The sequence below is a fragment of the Elephas maximus genome, chromosome 11, assembly GCF_024166365.1.
Source record: "Elephas maximus indicus isolate mEleMax1 chromosome 11, mEleMax1 primary haplotype, whole genome shotgun sequence".
In the NCBI taxonomy this organism is placed as follows: domain Eukaryota; kingdom Metazoa; phylum Chordata; class Mammalia; order Proboscidea; family Elephantidae; genus Elephas; species Elephas maximus.
Genome location: NC_064829.1, coordinates 104385848 through 104405331, shown reverse-complemented (window position 1 = coordinate 104405331; position 19484 = coordinate 104385848). Strand labels below are relative to the sequence as shown.

Sequence of the window (19484 nt, the reverse complement as noted above, 5' to 3'; positions counted from 1 at the left end):
GTGGTGACCCAGATGAGCAGAGCTGGGATGGGGGACCCTAGGAGTTGGAGTAACCCAAAGAAGGGGCACCTGCCTCATCCAGGGAAAGCTCCCCGAGGAGGGGCAACTGGGCTGTGATCAGAAGGTTGAGAGGAGCTAGCTAGACACAAGAGGATGGCGTTTGTTCTAAGTAGATGGAATAGCGTGTACATTGGCTGGGAAGGAAGAGAGCTCAGGTCCTTAGCAAATGGCATACTGATTCAGGGTGAGTATAGCATCACTGGGAGAGATGAGGCTAGAGATGTGGCCAGAGCCTGAAAGGTCGTAGAGCGGGACCTGGGCTTTCTCCTAAGGGCACTGGGGAGCCTTGGAGGAGTTGTGAACAGGGGAGAGGCAGGGGCAGGTTTGTGCTGTGTGCAGGATGAACAAGGAGGAGGAAGGGAGGGCAGGAAGGGGTAGATTCAAGAGAGATTTATGAGACAAAGTGGGCAGGACATAGTAACTGATGGTTACTGGGACTGCAGGAGGGGGACAGACCAGACTGGTTCAGACTGTCCCTGCTGGGGCATGTGTGGTCTGTGTAGGTTCAGGGGGTGGAGCTGGGATTAGTGATGGGTTCTTCACTTGGGGGTAATATTGTAAAGGAAATCCCAGCATCTGACAGGTACTGCATGACCTTTGGGGTCTCTTCTAACCTTCCTATCTCAGTAATTTCCATGGGAGCCCTTGGGGACACCCTTGGGCCTCAGTTTCTCCATTTGTAAAACAGAGTGGGGGATTTATTGATCTCTGAGAGTCTTTTCACCTGTGTCATTCATAAGGTTTGATAAAGAGCCTCCTCCTGGCCCTGGAAGATTCTGTCTGCAGTTTACTTGGTCTCACATTTCTTCTAAAACCTTTGTTTCTTTTTGGGCCCACCCACCATGCCCTTGCTTAAGTAGACTTCAGCCTATTGGGCTGAATAGAGATACTATATTCAGATGCTTTTTGATTTCTATTACCTACTCCTCCCACTCCCCCAGTTGCTCTACCACAGCCCCCTTCCAGCTCCTTCCTGGGACTAAGCTCTCCAAAAGGTTGATTCCCTAAATACTCCACAGGGATACTCTGACCTAAGCCATGGTTTGCAGAAGGAAACAGATTGAGCTGAGGTGGGAATTACAGTGTGTAAGGAGCAAAAGAGGAATAGTGGGAAAATAACTGGAAAGATAAGTCTTCGGCAAATGGAATGCGTTTCAGAGTGACCTTGAAGAGTAGCAAATATTAGGAGTGCCTTCTAAGAGCTTTGGGGAGCCATGGAAGGTTCTTGAACAATGGAAGTTCAATAGCATGGTAGCAACTATACAGGGATAGTCAGACCAGACAGAGGGAAGCCAGCGAGGAGGCTGGAACGGCAACTCAGGACAAATTCTACAGCTTGGACAGGAGAGAAAAAAATTGTACAGGGGGTAGATATGATGAGGTGCATGGGAGGTCTCGTTTGGCTGGCCCATTTCAATGTTGAATTTGAATCCTTTGAGGCTTTCTGTTCACACAGATCAGACTGCATTTCTCTCCCGTGGGGACCCTGTGTTTGAGAGCTGAGCGTGATTGATTGGGCATGGATGGTGGAAAGAACCCAGTCTTGGCTGTGTGACATTGGGCAAATCACCATACCTCTCTGAACCTCAGATTCCCCCACAGAAACTTATAATTTTGGGGCTAGACTGTGTACCCGTAACTTTACTTCATTTTAGAGATGATAAAACATACCTAGTACATGTCTAAAGAGGTCACACAGCAGCCGGTTGAAAAAGTCCCCTCTCCCTCTATAGCTATCGCACACAAAGCTAAGGCCACCATTGCTTTTATTACTTTGGGCGAAGATAAAGCCCAAGCCCCAGTCAGAGCTCCTGGTGGTGGGCGGAGCTCTGGGAAAAAGGGAGGTTTCTCATTGGCCGTAGCCCAGAGGAAGGAGCCCATTGATTGGAACTCTGGTTCAGGTTGGCACTCCGAGAAGGGTGGGCAGAGGCTCCGGTTGGCTGAACGATTGTGGGCGGGGCTCCTGATGGAAAGGGCTGGGCAAGGGATGAAGGGGCAGGCCTCCGGTGGGCTGGGTCCTCCCTTTCGCTGGGGCTCCAGCAGTCGGCGGCGAGTGCGCTGGGCGCTTACTTCTGAGCTGGGATCATGTCGTCGATGGACCCGCCCTTCTCCAGCTTCTTCTCCATCTCCACCAGGAGCTTCACGCCATCCACCACCAGCTGCACCTGTTCTACCTCGGACGAACCCAGCCGATCGGCGTTGGACACGTCGAACACTGAGCCCACGGCGGCGGTGTCCACGCCACCTGCAGGAGCAGGGGACAGGGGAGTGAGGTCGGAGATGCAGGAGCGACCCGGGGACGCGGCCCCCGTGCCAACCGCAACAGCCTCATGTATTGAGCGCCTACTGCTTTGCGTATATTCAGATTTCGAGAATATCTGTCCATTCATGGGCCCACGTCCCCAGGTTTCGGTAGCTCACTCCTTAACCATCCAACAGGAAAATATAGTGGGTAACTGTGGCTCTGCAGTCATGCTGCTTGAGGGTGAATCCTGATCACCCCCACCTTTACAGATGGGGAAACTGAGCCCCTGATGGGGACCAGGGACATGCACAATGCGTATTATATAATCGTGATGCCATATTGACTGCTATGAGGTAGTCATGCTACGCCCACTTTATAGAGAAAGAAACTGAAGTCCCCAAAAGAGCAACCCTTGTGCGACTCTAGATTTGAACCTGGTTTGTGTCCCAGAACTCGTGGGGGTACCCTTTGGCCCTTTGACCACAAAGAGTCCACCTCACAGAATGGGAGGGGGCCCCACACACCTGTTCCCCGCTTTTGCAGGCGCAGGCGAGTGAGGATCTCCTCGAACTTGGGGTGCTTGCTCAGGTGCGCCAACTTCACATGCACACCTCCACGCAGCCCAGTGCCCAGGTTGGATGGGCAGGTGAGCACGTAACCCAGGTGCTCGTTCCACATGAAGGGGTGGCCGGCTTTCTTGAAGATTTCCTCGATCTGATGAGGTAGAGGATGAGAGCAGGGGTTAGCGCCATGGGTGGCCGTTAAATACCAGGGCGGGGTCTGGAGGGACAGGGCTTAAGGACATGGGCGAAAGCGGGATTCCGAAGGGCAGGGCTGTAGAACAGGGATGGGGTGAGCTAATGGGGGGAGGACCTCACAGAGACAGGATTCTGAGGGGCTGGGCCTGAGGACTCCTGGGAGACGAGTTCTGAAGGCGGGGCGTGAGAATGCTGGAGAAAGGTGTGTTCTGATGGGCATACTTGGAAATACGGGAAAGGGTGGAGGTGAGGTCCTGAGGGGGCGAGGCCTGAGGATGTGGGTGGGGCGGGTTCTGAGGGGCGGGGCGTGAGAATGCTAAGGGTGTGGAGGCGGGTTCTGAGGGGCGGGGCATGAGAATGCTGAGGGAGTGGAGGCGCGTTCTGAGGGGCGGGGCGTGAGAATGCTGAGGGTGTGGAGGCGGGTTCTGAGGGGCGGGGAATGAGAATGCTGAGGGTGTGGAGGAGGCGCGTCCTGAGGGGCGGGGCGTGAGATTGCAGAGGGTGTGGAGGCGGGTTCTGAGGGGCGGGGCGTGAGAATGCTGAGGGTGTGGAGGCGGGTTCTGAGGGGCGGGGCGTGAGAATGCTGAGGGTGTGGAGGCGGGTTCTGAGGGGCGGGGCGTGAGAATGCTGAGGGTGTGGAGGCGGGTTCTGAGGGGGCGGGGCGTGAGAATGCTGAGGGTGTGGAGGCGGGTTCTGAGGGGGCGGGGCGTGAGAATGCTGAGGGTGTGGAGGCGGGTTCTGAGGGGCGGGGCGTGAGAATGCTGAGGGAGTGGAGGCGCGTCCTGAGGGGCGGGGCGTGAGATTGCTGAGGGTGTGGAGGCGGGTTCTGAGGGGCGGGACGTGAGAATGCTGAGGGTGTGGAGGCGCGTTCTGAGGGGCGGGGCGTGAGAATGCTGAGGGAGTGGAGGCGGGTTCTGAGGGGCGGGGCGTGAGAATGCTGAGGGTGTGGAGGCGGGTTCTGAGGGGCGGGGCGTGAGAATGCTGAGGGTGTGGAGGCGCGTTCTGAGGGGCGGGGCGTGAGAATGCTGAGGGTGTGGAGGCGGGTTCTGAGGGGCGGGGCGTGAGAATGCTGAGGGTGTGGAGGCGGGTTCTGAGGGGCGGGGCGTGAGAATGCTGAGGGAGTGGAGGCGCGTTCTGAGGGGCGGGGCGTGAGATTGCTGAGGGTGTGGAGGCGGGTTCTGAGGGGCGGGACGTGAGAATGCTGAGGGTGTGGAGGCGCGTTCTGAGGGGCGGGGCGTGAGAATGCTGAGGGAGTGGAGGCGCGTTCTGAGGGGCGGGACGTGAGAATGCTGAGGGTGTGGAGGCGGGTTCTGAGGGGCGGGGCGTGAGATTGCTGAGGGAGTGGAGGCGCGTTCTGAGGGGCGGGGCGTGAGAATGCTGAGGGAGTGGAGGCGCGTTCTGAGGGGCGGGGCGTGAGATTGCTGAGGGTGTGGAGGCGGGTTCTGAGGGGCGGGGCGTGAGAATGCTGAGGGTGTGGAGGCGCGTTCTGAGGGGCGGGGCGTGAGAATGCTGAGGGTGTGGAGGCGGGTTCTGAGGGGCGGGGCGTGAGAATGCTGAGGGTGTGGAGGCGCGTTCTGAGGGGCGGGGCGTGAGAATGCTGAGGGTGTGGAGGCGCGTTCTGAGGGGCGGGGCGTGAGAATGCTGAGGGTGTGGAGGCGGGTTCTGAGGGGCGGGGCGTGAGAATGCTGAGGGTGTGGAGGCGGGTTCTGAGGGGCGGGGCGTGAGAATGCTGAGGGAGTGGAGGCGCGTTCTGAGGGGCGGGGCGTGAGATTGCTGAGGGTGTGGAGGCGGGTTCTGAGGGGCGGGACGTGAGAATGCTGAGGGTGTGGAGGCGCGTTCTGAGGGGCGGGGCGTGAGAATGCTGAGGGAGTGGAGGCGCGTTCTGAGGGGCGGGACGTGAGAATGCTGAGGGTGTGGAGGCGGGTTCTGAGGGGCGGGGCGTGAGATTGCTGAGGGTGTGGAGGCGGGTTCTGAGGGGCGGGACGTGAGAATGCTGAGGGTGTGGAGGCGCGTTCTGAGGGGCGGGGCGTGAGAATGCTGAGGGTGTGGAGGCGGGTTCTGAGGGGCGGGGCGTGAGAAGCGGTGGAGGGGGGCTCCGAGGGAGCGGGGCGTGAGAAGCAGGCTGCGAGACCCCGGCCCAAGGACAAGAGCGGAGGTCGGGTCCCAGAGGATGAATTCGTTCTCTGGGGGCGTGAGCCCCTGGGGCGCAGGAAGCCAGCTCCTGGAGGTCAGAAATCGATGTTCCTGGGCGGAGGGTGAGGAGGGCCAGCAGAATGAGGGTCATGTCAATGGTTGAAGGCCAGGAAGACTGGGAATTTGGGTCAGAGGATCAGAGGACCAGAAGTGGTAGGTCAGAGCTATGTCAGGGTTCGAGGCATGGTTGGGTGTCCGGAGGGGACATTCAGAGTGGAGCCAAAAGCAGCAACGAGGAGCAGACACCCACCTTCTGCAGCCCCACGCAGAAGCGGCGGAACACCTCCTTCATGTTGCCTCCCTTCTCCATGGAGATGACCCGTAGGTGGTCCTCCTCATTCACCCACACCAGGAAGGTCTTGTTGTCATTGTGCCTAGGAAAGGCAAGAATGAAAGGAGTCAGCTCCGGGGAACTCCATTTCCCATCCGCTACCCAAACACATAGCCACTGCAAGGAGGGAAGTGGGCCTGAGGGACACAAGCGGGGGGAGGGGGGGGGCGGTATATTTACTTCAGACAAAATCGCAGAAGCTTCAAGCCATAAACTCTAACATTATAGACCTACGAAACCATGAATTCTGGGATCAAGGGCTTTTAGGGTCTTGTCTTTGAACAACATTAAATTACAGGACAGAAGCTTGGAGTCAGAACTGATACATTTTGTAAATCCTACTTCTGGGATCAGGATGGGAGAATCCTCCTATCACACTGTTGTCGTTAGCAGCCAAGGAGTCTCTCTGGGCTCATGGCGACCCATGCACAACTGAAGGTAACACTGCCTGGCCCTGTGCCATCCCCATGACTGGTTGCAGATCAGACTGTTGTCATCCATAGGTTTTCATTGGTTGATTTTCAAAAGCAGATTGTCAGGCCTTTCTTCCTAGTCTGTCTTAGTCTGGAAGCTTCGCTGAAGCCTGTTCAACATTATAGCAACATGCAAACCAGACAGTTGGTGGCTGCACATGAGTTGCGTTGGCTGGGAATGGAACCTGAGTCTCCCACGTGAAAGGTGAGAATTCTATCACTGAATGACCAGTGTTCTCCTTACAGTCCTAGAATATTAGACCCATAAACACTAAGAATTGGAAATGTTTGAAAGTGTGGAATTACAGAATCCAGTATTAGTGGAATCTTAGAATCTAGAAATATTTAAAATCTTTGGTTTTAAACTGAGAAGTTCATTGTCTCATTTTCTGATAAGAGGGTTGCCCGGAAATGAATCAAATTTTAATTGGACACAATCCAGCCCTACCTCCTGTTTGGTAACATAGGTTACACAGCAAAGCAATGCACTTTGTAGAAACAGTACACACTATAAAGTACAAGCCCCTTAGGGAGACGAATATGGCAAATGAAAGGACAGAGAGCTTGTTCGATAACAGCCTCTCAAACCCATAGAAAGAACTGATATCGTGAAAGTCAGGAGTTAGCACACCTTCATGAAAATATTTGGAAACAATTATTTTTATGACCTTGGTTTTGGAGGGGTGGGTAAGGGGGATCATGGGGGAACTGGAGGAGGCTGAGGGGTAAGGGAGGCCGTGAAGTGGGAGGGTCTCACCAGATACCGCGGGCGTCGGGCCAGTCTCGGGCCATGCCTGAGGCCAGCAGCAGTGGGGACACGGGCTTGTCAAACAGGAAGTGGTCGTCAATGAGCTGCTGCTGTTCCTGCTCGGTCATGCTCTTCAGCGGGTAGTATTTCCCCTTGAACTCGCCCGTCAGGCTGTTGAGGGCTGAGGGGTCACACAAAGGCGCCGTCAGCAGCCTGCCCCGCCTCAGCGGGGGAGTGGAGACTCGGGCATCCCCACACTGCTGCTGCCCGGTCACCTGGGCCCGGTGAACAGCACCTAAACACTGTGTCTAAACCCAAATTCATGACTTCTCCCCAAAACATTTTCCACCTTGCCTGACCAGGCCCGCAAACAGCCAACATCTTATGCTCAGGCACAAAAATGTGGCTTCTTCGCTTCCGGCCACTGACTCTCATATCCAATCTCCTGGCGCACAGGAGAGATGCTCAGTCTCAGCAACGTTGGGAGCCATTAGGAAAAATTATTATTATATACATTATGTGTGTATATTCATATGTATAGTAAATATATGTATGACTTATGTATATTCATCATATTTTAATGTATTTATATATTATATATACATATTATAATATTATCTTTATATGTTATATTACATTATAATATAATATATCAGATGTAATATACTTGTTATTAACATTAAATTATGGAAATGTACAATGAAATAAATTGTATTGAAAACAAAGGTAACAAATACTCAAAATTATCCCTTTCTGCTTACATTTACTGTTATCTATATTCTTGAAGTTATTTTCATCTATTTTATTTGTGTGGTGGAAATATTATATAATGATGTGGTACTGTGTGTCCCTTCCCATCTCTGTATGACATCACATCGTTAGCTTAAAATTGGCCATAGTAGAAGAATTTACACCACAGAGATTGGCAGTTACTACTCTTTTTTTTTTACACAGCAGAGCTTTTTTTTTTTTTTTAGGAGAGCCAGGTGTAAACATTTATGGGTACACCAATGTCTGCAAACCCTAATGGCTACCCCTCCAAAAAACATACCCACTATTTCTCCTCATCCTGTTGCCTATCCTTGATCCTTTCTTGGGACCATTGCAGTTGCCTCCACACTGGCCTTCTGCTCCTGCCTTTGCTTGCTCCCCCACAGTCTGCTCCCACCCAGCAGCTAGAAGGATCCATGTCACCTAAGCCAGCCCTCCTCTGTCTTCACTTTCATGTGGCTTCCACCTCACTCAGAGTCAAAGCCAAAGCCCACAGCCCCACACAAACTGGCCACCATTACTTTCTGACCTCATCTCCCACCCTCTTCCACTCTCCCATGCTGCCCCAACCACACTAGTCTCCTTGATATTTCTCCATCATATGTTCTCACCTCAGGGCCTTCGCACTTGCTGTTCCACCTGCCTGGAACTCTTCCCAAAGCGGGCTCCTTCTTGTCAATCAGGTCTAGCTCCTCCTTTCTAAAGTAGCTCCCCCCACCAAGTCATTCTCTGCCACACCCCTTGTTTCTTTCCTCTTGGAACTTAGGGGTTATCTTGTTTGTTTATTGGTTTCTGTGTTTCCTCTCACCCCCTCCCCCCACCAGGCTGAGAGCTCTGTGAGAGCAGTGACATTGGCCACCTTATTCATCATGGTCCCCACATAGAGCCAGAATGAATAGCCATCAATGTTCACTGGCTGGCTGCTGGCTGACTGGATGGATGGACGGACGGACAGATGGATGGAAGGATGGATGAACGTCAGGGCTCTGGGGTAGTTGGATGTTTTTGTGGGTCTTCTCAAGGGCCCTCAAGTTTTGACACTCCCCTCTCCCCGACCTCCAACGGGGAGGGGCAATGCTGACAGCCGTCACTCACCAAGCTCCCAGTTCCCATGATTTACCAAGCTCCTCCCATGCTTTGGAAAATGGGGGCCACGGAGGAGCAGAGCCAGAACTGGGTCACCCCTGGCTCTCACCTTCCACGGAGAGCTTCTCCACAGCCCTGCGCTCGCCACGGGAGCAGTGCGGGGGCAGCGTGAAGCCCTTGATGCTGCGTCCCGTGCGAACACGGCTGCTGATCACGTAGTTGGGGTCCAGGTCATCTCCACCCTGCAGAGCGAGTAGAGGATCAAGGCCAGGCCAAGCCTCCTAAGTGTGCCCCCTTCCACCCACCTCTTGGTCCAGCACGCTTCATCTTCCCCCAGATCCTCCCCAGTTCTGGCTCTGGCTTTCTGCTGTTTCCCTTGCCCCCTCCTTCCACTGGGCCGCTCCCAGCCGCAAACGCCCCATCCTGCCCTCCCTGGCTCGGTCTCTCCCCGTCTGTCTCTTTCCCATCTCATATATCTCTGTGGTGTTTTTTCTTCATTTAAAAAAAACAGTTGCCATCAAGTCGACCCTGACTCATGGAGACCCGATGTGTGTCAGAGTAGAACTGTGCTCCCTAGGGTTTTCAATGGATGATTTTTAGAGGTAGGCCACCAAGCCTTTCTTCTGAGGCATCTCTGGGTGGACTCGAACCTCCAGCCTTCTGGTGGGTAGTTGAGCGTGTTAACCATTGCACCACCCTGGAATTCCTTTCTCTCCATGCCTCCCCCACTTCTGTTCCTGTTCATCTCTCTCTGTCTCTGTCTCTCACTCTCCCTATCTCTCTGTACCTGTGTCTCTTCTCCCTTCTCTCTCTGTCCTTGTCTCTCCGCTTCTCCCATCTCTGACTGTCCCCATCTGTCTCCCTTTCTCTGTTTCTGTTTCTCCCTTTTTTACATCTCTGTGTGATTTAGTGCCTTCCTGGTCACTCTCTGTCTCTCCTCTGTCTGTCTCTGTATCTCTCTGTCCTTGTGTCTCTTCCTATCTCCCCCTGCGTTTCTCCCCATCCCTGTCCATCCCGGTGTTTCTCTAAGTCTCTCTACCCCGTCATTCTCTGTGTCTCTCTGCCCATCTCTGTCAGTCTCTGTGTCTCTCTCCCCATCTCTGCCAGTCTTTATCTCTCTCCCCATTTCTGTCAGTCTCTATGACTGTCCGAGTGCCTCTCTCCGTATCTGGTGGTCTCTCCCCATCTCTGTCAGTCTCTGCATCACTCTGGGTGTCTCTCCCCATCTCTGGTGGTCTCTGTGTCTCTTTCCCCATTTCTGTCATCTCTGTGTCTCTCTCCATATTTGGTGGTCTCTGTGTGCTGTGTCCCTCTGGGCATCTGTAGTGGTGTCTGCGTCTCTGTCTCTCCCCATCTCTGGTGGTGTCTGTGTCTCTATTGGTGTCTCTCCCCACCTCTGCCCTTCTCTGTGTCTCCCCTCCTTTCTCTGTCTCTCCCCATCTCTTTCTCCTCCCTCTCTCTCCATCTCTCCTGTAATCTCTCTCCCCACCCCTGGGCCACTAACCTTGAGGTTCTCATGGTTGAGGTCAGTCTTGTGCTTGTCGGTGGGTTTGTAGCCCCCATGCCGGTCCTGGATGATGGGGTCGAAGAGATCCTTGAAAACGGTGTAGGACTCCTCATCACCGGCCACACAGCCCACGGTCATGATGAAGGGGTGACCTGGGGAGTTGGGGTGAGGTCAGACGGGCTTGCCCCCAGCAAACAAGGCCTGATGCTTAGTTAGGGCATTGCCCAAGGCACTGGACACGCACTGACTCGTATATTTTCACAACAGCCCTACAACACAGGTGTCCAATTTTCAGGAGAGGAAACTGAGGCTCAGAGAGATTGAATAACTTTCCTGGTGCCTCACATTACAATTGTGTATGTTTACTGAGTGGTTTATCAGAGGCCAGTGTAGAGGGAGAGAAAGAAAGAGTGTGTGTGAGTGTGTGTGTATGTGTGTGTGTGTTGGGAGAGGGGGGTGTTCATTCAGGACCTGTGGATCAGGATTGAGAAGGTTGAGGGTTAGCAGTATGGAGCGGGGTGCTGGGAGGATCCAGGTGGCATCTAGGGTTGGGGAGGGTGCTGGGGCAGGGCCAAGAAGAAAGGGGAGCCTCAACGGGCCAGTTAAAAAAAAAAACAAACAGTTGCCATTGAGTCAACTCTGACTCATGGAGACTCCATGTGTGTCAGAGTAAAACTATGCTCTATAGGATTGTCGATGGCTGAATTTTTGGCGGTAGATTGCCCGGTCTTTCTTCCAAGGCACCTCTGGATAGACTCGAACCTCCAACCTTTGGGTTAGCAGCCAAGCACGTTAATAGTTTGTATCATCCAGGGGTTAGCACCTCGGAGTTTCCAAACCATGAAATCTTAGGCTAAAAATGTTGAGAATCTTGGACTATGAGCGGGTCAGGATGATGAGACTTGAAAGGAAACCCTTTTGTTTCCTAGATGGAGAACCAGAGACCTGAAGAGAGGGGGACTCTCCCCACAATCACAAGATGAGCGGGAAGTGAGACAGGACTAGAACCTTGTCTCCAACCACCACTTCCAGTCTCCTTGCGGAGTGTCCTTCTAGAAAGAGCCACAGCACTAGTAATATTGTTGAGTGCCATTGACTCATAGCTACCCTATAGGACAGAGTAGAATGGCCCCGTAGAGATTTGTAAGATTTACGGAAGCAAATTGCCAGGTCTTTTTTCCTGTGGAGCAGCTGGTGGGTTCGAACTGCTGACCTTTCAGTTAGAAGCCAAGCGCTTAACCACTGCACCACCAGAGCTCTCTTACTCTAATAATACCCCTGTCATTTTCTGAGTGCTCACTGTCTGTCAGACACTGCTCCAAGCCCTGGACACACACTGACTTATATATTTTCACAACAGCCCTACAACATGGATGCCCATTTTTCAGCTGAGAAAACTGAGGCTCAGACAGATTAAATTACTTCCTTGGGGTCTTACATTATAATTGTATACATCTATTGAGTGGTTTATCATGTGCCAGGTACTGTCTCAAGTTCTATACACGTATTAACTCACTGGTTTCTCAAGCAGCCCCATAAGGCTGGTCCCCATTTTACAGGTGAGAAAACCGAGGCCCAAGGAGGCAGAATTGGTGCTTGGAATTGATGCTACAGTGGGTCTGGAGGCATCGCCCAGGAGGCTTACCTGGGTTGTCCACACCCGTCTGGATAATATCGTCCAGGGTGAAGCCCGATGGTGTTTCCTTGTCCCTCAGCTTCTTGTAGATGTCAAAGGTCAGTGCCTTGGCCATGTGGTTGTTGTGCTTGGTGAGGTCCGGGTACTCCTCCTCAGGCTTGTAGTTCAGCTTGAACTTGTTGTGGGTGTTGCCGAATGGCATGGTGGCAGCGTGTAGGCCTGGTGGGTAGAGGAGGAACAGAAGGTTAGCCCACACCCAGCAGAGGCCAGCAACGGAACAGAGCAAGGCTTTGCAGGCAGGCCCGCCCGAGAGCAAAGCCTGACTCCTGTGCTGTGTGACTTGGAGTAAATAAGGTTCCCTCTCTGAGCCTTTGAATCTTGGCAAGAAGTATCAGAAAACCTTGGGTTAGGATTCTGGCTGTGCGACAGCCTGGCTGGGTGACCCTGGACTATAATTTTGCTAGAGATGCAGTTCCTCCAGCTGAAAAATGGGTGGGAAAACCCCCAGACTAGAGTAGTGTCATGATATGGTTAAGAGTGTGGGTTCTGGAAGCAGAGAGCATGGGTTTGAATCCTAGCTCTGCCACTTACTACTTGCTGTGTGACCTTGGGCAAGTTGCTTAACCTCTCTGCACTTCAGCTTTGTTGTTTGTCAGGTGCCTTCAAGTCGACTCCATCTCATAGCAACCTTATATACAACAGAACAAAACGTTGCCTGGGAACAACTCAAAGAATGTAATCAACGTCCCCGAATTGTACATGGAGAAATTGTTGACTTGGTGTATGTTTTGCTGAGTATGTTCTCAAAAGCAACAGGAACAAAATGGATAAAATTATTAAAAAAAAAAAAAAAAAGTTGCCCGGTCCTGCACCATTCTTCCAGCACTATATCGGACAATGTTCTGTGGCGACTCCTAGGGTTTTCATTGGCTAATTTTCGGAAGCGGATCGCCACGCCTTTCTTCTTAGTCTGTCTTAGTCTGAAAGCTCTGCTGAAACCTGTCCACTGCGGGTGACCTTTTTGGTATTTGAAACACCAGTGGCATAGCTTCCAGCATCATAGCAACACACAAGCCACCACAGTGCTACAAACTGACAGATGGGGTGTTTCAGCTTACTCATCTGTAGAATGGGGGTCATAACAGCACCCACTTCATGAGGGTGTTGTGAGAACTAAATGAGTTAATGCATAGGAAACAGTTGGAACAAGGCCGGGCACACAGTAAGCACTATTTGACCTAGTTATTATTACCGATGCTGTACTTGCGCACAATAAGCATTTTACTTATTGTTGTTGTTGTTTTAAGTCTGTGAGAGGAGCTGGTGCGATGGTGGAAGTGAGGACATTGCTGGGAATGAGTATGTGAGCAGAGAAAGGACCTTCTTGCCCCAAAGATTCTTGGATGCTCAGTGAGTGCAGGGCGGGAGGGAGGGCTGGTGGCTGCCCACTTGTGCCTGCTGACGACCGTCCTACAGGGCCCAGTTGAGAAGGAAAGTTCAGTCTCTGGTGCCAAAAGAAACCAAAAAAACCCATTGCCGTCAAGTCAATTTCAACTCATAGCGACCCTATAGGACACAGAATAGAACTGCCCCATAGGATGTTCCAAGGAGTGGTGGAGGGATTTGAACTGCCGATCTTTTGGTTAGCAGGCAAGCTCTTAACCACTGCACCACCAGCGCTTCATGCTGTCAACAGGGCTGAGTTCAAATCCCACCTATGCCATTTCCCTGCTATGTGACCCCAGGCTATTGGCTCTGCCTCTCTGAGCCTCTGTCTCCTGTGACCTTAGCCTTCCCCATGGGGTGGCTGGGAGGATCCTTCCAGCTCGGTGCTATGGGACTGAGCACAGGCCCTGGCGTGGAGTACCAGATGCCCAGTACCCAGTGAGATGGCTGCTATTATTACTTTTTGCCACCAGCCCCAGAAAGAAGGAGGGGCCCAGCTCCAGGGATGGGGAGCCAATGGGATTGTAGGAAGGATCTGGGGACCAGGTCAGAGGGTGGCGATGGGGACCTACAAAAGACCTTTGGAGTTGCTGCCCAGGGTAGGGGTTATTTTTAGAGTCTGGTAGGCTCCTCCCCCTCAGCTGCTGCCCCCCGCCCCCACATTCCTGGGGTTCGGCTTGCACCAAGTCATCAGGCCGGAGACAGGTGGGCCAGGGTGGCTGGGAGGACACGCAACCAGGCCTTGGTGCTCAAGGACATCTCGGGCTCCCAGCCCAGAGCCCCTCCCATTCAGAGGGTGTCCCCACCCCATCCCTGCCAGGGACACCCCTGGGACACGGTATTGAGGCCAGGTGGGTGACCCCAAGTGAAACAAGTAGACACAGCCTCAGAGCCACACACACATCACAGCCAAGGACAGCCACTCACCATGGACACTCCAAACCACACTGTAAACAGTCATACGGTCACACCTGCAGGCACAGGGACATACCCAGGATACAGGCATCCATGCAGGACCCACAGAAAGGCAGACACAAGGTCACAGAGACCCACACGGCTGCAAATGCAAAGACACTCCCACACCTGCTCTTGCAGACCACGACAGGTGACAAACAGACACCCCACATGGCTTGTGGTACCTAGTCCTGGTGACAAACCCTAATGAACACAGGCCCAGCCCCATAGCTCCTTGTGGTGGGTAACAGCTGGAAGCTGTCAAAACCCCTTTCTTTTCTGGGATCCTGCCCCCTAAACCCATGCCACAGGGACACAAGACATAACAGGGGGTCAGGTGGGCTTCTAGGTGGAGGGGACGCCCAAACTCACAAGGTCACTTCCCACACTCAGACAACCTTGTGGACAAGAGGACAGGCAGGGTAGACACAAGAGGCCCCTTTAGCTCAGCCTCTAGTGCACATGGGGCCCCCACTCTGGACCCCACCCCAACTCCCACCCTAGATGGTACCTGGCTAGGCTGTGCTGAAGGGGCTGTCTGTATCCTCTGCAGCGACACTGACCCAAAGGCAGGTTCTGCAGCCCTGGCCTTATATAGGGGGGGTCTGGGCTGTGCTATTGGCTGAGAGGCGCTGCCCCCAGGGAGGAGGCTGGAGGGCAGCTGAGTCTCTCAGCTCCCTGCCTGGGCACTGTGCCCACCCTGAACCCAGGCGTGCCTTGCGCCCAGCCCCATGGCCTTGTATGGGCCGCCCCAAGGGCCAGTTCAGCTCCCCCCTCTAGCTGATCCTCTGACCAAGTGCTGAGTCGGGCTGGCGGGGACAGCTGGCCCCCTGCCGGGGACATGGGATGGCGATAGGGCACATAGAAGCCTCCCTCCCCTGGCCCACGGGACCTGCCCCTTCTGAGCTCCACTATTCCTGGGCCAAGGCCAGTCTCCAGCCCCTTCCTCTGCCAGGCCTCTCTGCAGCCCGCAAACCCCTTGGCCCAGGCAAGTGGCAAATACTGAGCCCTCATCTTTTTTTTCATCAACCTGCACCGTGTTAAAAAACCCTGCAGCAATGACCTCAGGAAGCCCAGACATTCCGTTTTGCAGAGAAAGAAACAAATTCTGAGAGGTAGTGTGGCTTGTCCGCTGCCACTCAGCTAGGGGGCGTGTGACCAAAGCCGGGACTGAAACCCAGGGCAGTCTGATCCCCGAGACCTGTGCTTACATGCTCCTTCCTAGTAGGTGTGGAAGTGAGAGGGAAACTGAGGCACGCTGAGCAGGGGAGATTCAAACTCAGGGCCCTCCCCACTGCCCCCATCCTGGGAGATTTCCGTCATTAAGATACGGCCGAGGGGACAGGAGGGACTCGGCCGGCCCCGGAAGGGAGTTATTTTTAGAGTGCGCTTCCCGGTCTCCTCTAGGAAGGCCGAGCCCCCGAGGCTCAGGGATGGGGGGGCGTGGGGGAGGCAGGTGTTGGGGGGGGGGTCGCCACGTGTCCGGGTTAATTATAACCGGGCAGCTCGGGTGTCCCGCACGTCGCCTCCTTACAAGGGCAGCCACGGCCCTGGGCAGCGGCTCCTACCCCCGGGAAGGGGGCTGGGCGGCGACGCGGTTCAGAGCGCGGGCATCGGACTCGCACAGACCCGGCGTCGCGGGAGCGCTCGGCGCCTCAAATGTGACCCAAGGAGCACAAGGGCTGGGGAGGGGGTTCTGCGGTAGGTGGAGGCAGCATAGAGGAAGCTGCTTCCTCTGCCTGCGAGGCGCCGGGATTGCAAGACAGAAGGGGCCGCCTCCTCCAGTAAACGCCCAGGATTGCAACGGAGAACAGCATGTTGCCTCCCTTCCAAGGGTCTCCACCTTTTCTGATGTCTCCTGGGTCTCCCCCATTTCTTCTCAAGCAGATGAAGACTGGCTTAGGGCAAGGGGGCCACCCTGCCTTTCCCAGATTCCTGGTTTGGGGTTGGTGCACGGAGGGCTTAAAAAGCTTTTCCTTGGGCCCAGCCACTGACCTCTCCACCCATCGGCCCCTTCCCCTCAAGGTCACCTTGGCAAAGGTCTAATTCCCGGTTAGGGAAACTGAGGCCCACAGAACTTAAAAAAAAAAAAAGGCCAAAAATCTTTTTGCATTTATCATTTCAACAATTATTTATTGAACACTTGCTGGGAACATTCCCTGAGTGGTGCAAATGGTTAATGTGTTCAGCTGCTAATCAAAATGCTGGAAGTTTGAGTCCACCCAGAGGTGCCTCGGAAGAAAGGCCTGGCGGTCTGCTTCCAAAAAATCAGCCATTGAAAACCTTATGGAGTACAGTTCTACTCTGACACACATGGGGTCGCCATGAGTCAGGTCGCCAGGAGTCAGAGTCGGTTCTACAGCAACTGGCGTGTATGTGTGTACTGGGGACACAGCAGGAACTAAACAAAACTCCTGCCATCATGGAGGGAATGTTTTAGTGACATGGAACAAGTAAATATGTACTGTAATGTCAGGGGGCAAGTAGGGCTTTGAAGGACAATAAGAAAGGATAATGGAATGAGAGTGATGGTGCAGCAGCAGCTATTTTAGAAAAGGAGGTCAGGGCAGGCCTCTCTGAGGAGGTGACACCTGAACACAGACCTGAAGGAAAGGAGGGAGCTGGAGGCAGTGTCTGGGGGCGGGGGGAACAGCAGGTGCAAAGGCCCTGAGGTGGAAGGTGGCTGGCAGGCCTGAAAGACAATGAAGAAGCCAGGTGGTTGGGCAGAGCGGAGAATGAGAGGAAGAAGACCAGGCTGAAGAGGGGCCAGGAACAGACCCATTGGGTCCCGGGGGCCACGGGGAGGAGTTCAGATTCCACTGTGCATGGGATGGGAGCCACTGAGGGTTGTGAGCCAGGGAAAGACCTGAGCTCCCTGAGCCCCTGATGACCCTGTGTGGTGGCATTTAACATACATTTTCGCCACACAGCGTCAGAAGCCCTTTCTGTTTTTGAAGAATTCCCCACCCTATGACCACCTCCTCTGGAGAAGCTGAAAACGTCAGAAACTCGGTTTCCCAGAATCCCTTGAAGCACTAGTTTAGTCACGTGATCTAAGCTGAGCCAATCAGACGCATTAGCAGGACCCTGAGCTGTGAGGCTGCTTTACCTTGTTTGAATGGCAGTTTGGGAGCATCATGAATTATGAATCATGGTCCATGATCCCCGTCATATGTTTTCATCCCGCCCACTCAGAGCCTGTCTGCAAGGCCTGTCCGTTCCTCCTCTGCCTCCCCACGACCCCACCTGGCTCAAGTCCCGCCTCCCCCCCTCCCCCACAGCTCCTCCTCAGTCTTGCAACCTCCCATACACCCCCTACCTGACCTGTCCCTCCCCTGCTCAGAACCTGCCAGGGCTCCCCAGTGCCCTCAGGGCAAATGAGTTTTTGTTAACTAAGTAAATAATACAGTGAAACCTGTGAGAGCTGGAACTCAATGGGGCTGCCTTTTTTTTTGCGGGTTTCGCCAGTTGTCTGCTTTTGACAGGGTGCAGTCTTACCACTTTTCTATCACTCTCTATTAGTGGAAAATATTTGAATTTTTCTTCTTTGATAGATTTCCGCGTTACAGTTTCCGGCTTTTGCAGGTTTTACCGTAATAGCCATGTCCATCAATTGCAGGCATCAAACTATTTCTACCTAGCTTAAACGGATGGGGATTTACTACCAGATACTCGACAGCAGTGGGTTGTGGGTTATTAGATACTTACAAAATATTGGAAGGGCTGAAGGAGGGGGTTCTAGGCTGGGCCTCCAGGAACACCTCTCGCCTCCAGAACCATGCTACCGGTGGGAAATCTCATGTTTAGCTTTCCGGCTTTTTCATCAACAGAAGGTTGAAGGAGGTTGGCGTGAATGTTCAGTGGCCACTCCACAGGCTCCTCCACCCTCCTTTTTATCAAGCACTTCCTATATGTCAAGCCCTCTGCTGAGAGCTTTTCATATATATTAACTCATATAATCTTCCCAACAAGAAGGCTCAGAGAAGTTGATTGACTTGTTCAAGGACACACAGCTGGGAAGGGGGAGAGCTGGGAGTCAAATTGGCACAGGGCGTTGAGTGTGGGTTCAGGCCCTAGTGAAAAAAAAATTTTTTTGAAGGTCTCCTAGAAAGGTCATAGGCTATATTGTCAGCTCAGGATTCCTTCCCAGGTCATCAGGCCCTGGTAATGTTTACCCACTTTCCCATGTCCCCACCATTGCCCCAGCCATCTGATGTCAGGGTACAACCACTTCATGTGTATTGGCTAATTTAATTATCCAAAGTCCTATGAGATTTTTACAAATCAGGAGAATGAAACATGGCCCAGAGAGGTTGAGTCACTAGCCCAAGTCAAACACCTGGCAAGTAGCAGACTGCCTGGACCAGACTGTCTGGACCAGGCAGTCAGACCCTGAGTTTGTATTCCTAACCTTTTCCTGATTCCACTTCTTCATGCTGAAGCCCCATTTTACAGAAGATGGTTGCTGAGGCTGAGAAAGGGCAAGAGAGTTGCCCAAGGTCTCATAGCCAGTATGTCTAGAAATCTAAAAAGTGAACTCTTCCTACCACCATCTGGCAAACTCCCACCCCACCCTGGCATTGCAGAGCAGCCCTTCGCCCAAGCCCTCTTTTTCCTAGGATGTCCCTTGTTCCTGTCCCTCCGCTGGGGATGGGAGACCCTGGGAGGACAGCACTCACTACTCCTGTAATGACCTCCCCTTCCATTCCTCAGATCCCTCTCCCAATCCTGGCCATCTATGATGCCATGCAGTTCAGGAAGACAGGTTGTAAATCAAGGCCAGCCCCAGACCTGGAGAGTTGAGGGCCTGCCCACCACTCCTTCGTGTCCCCCAAGAGCAAAGCCAGACCTGCTACAGCCCTGTAATCTGCTGAACAGAGTTGGGCCCAATATGAGGAGGAGGGTGGCAAGCCAACAAGTCTTTCATGCCTGCTCCTCCCCCAGCCCTCCAAATCAGTTTACTATCCATTTTCCTCTAGGTGCTGCTTTAGCTGCACCCCACCAACTGTTTGTTTGCTTGCGTTCTATTATCATTTCAGTTTTATTCTTTACATTGGAAATCTTATTCTTCAGTAAATCTGGGATGTTTGGATGGCCTCATTTATTATTTCTTGAATTTATTCTTTCATTTCTGTATAACTTATAGTCAGTGAAGTGCCCTAACCTTAATCCTGATGAACTTTTATATATGTGTACACTTGAGTAACCACCACCAAAATCAAGATGTTGGTCTTCCAGCACCCCTAAAAACTCTCATGCCCCCTTCCAGTTGATGT

General features: G+C 53.1%; 1 protein-coding gene across 1 annotated transcript; it reads right to left on the bottom strand.

Annotated features, from left to right (window-relative positions):
- Window positions 1-1809: 1809 nt before the first annotated feature.
- CKM (creatine kinase, M-type) lies at window positions 1810-14760 on the bottom strand. Its single transcript, XM_049900053.1, has 8 exons — window positions 14720-14760; window positions 11818-12027; window positions 10170-10324; window positions 8775-8907; window positions 6818-6989; window positions 5507-5630; window positions 2830-3019; window positions 1810-2305 (listed from the first exon to the last, which is right to left on the bottom strand). Exons 2-8 carry the CDS (start codon window positions 12008-12010, stop codon window positions 2127-2129), a joined length of 1146 nt encoding a protein of 381 aa, XP_049756010.1. The 5' UTR covers window positions 12011-12027; window positions 14720-14760; the 3' UTR covers window positions 1810-2126.
- Window positions 14761-19484: the final 4724 nt, after the last annotated feature.

Bases quoted from the DNA above. Each gene is read 5' to 3' on its own strand.
- CKM (XM_049900053.1), bottom strand. From the start codon at position 12,010: ATGCCATTCGGCAACACCCACAACAAGTTCAAGCTGAACTACAAGCCT. The intron at 6,990-8,774 runs GTGAGAGCCAGG...GTGACCCCTCAG, and splicing joins GGAGAAGCTCTCCGTGGAAG to CCCTCAACAGCCTGACGGGC. The intron at 5,631-6,817 runs GTGAGACCCTCC...TGCCTTTCCTAG, and splicing joins CCCGACGCCCGCGGTATCTG to GCACAATGACAACAAGACCT.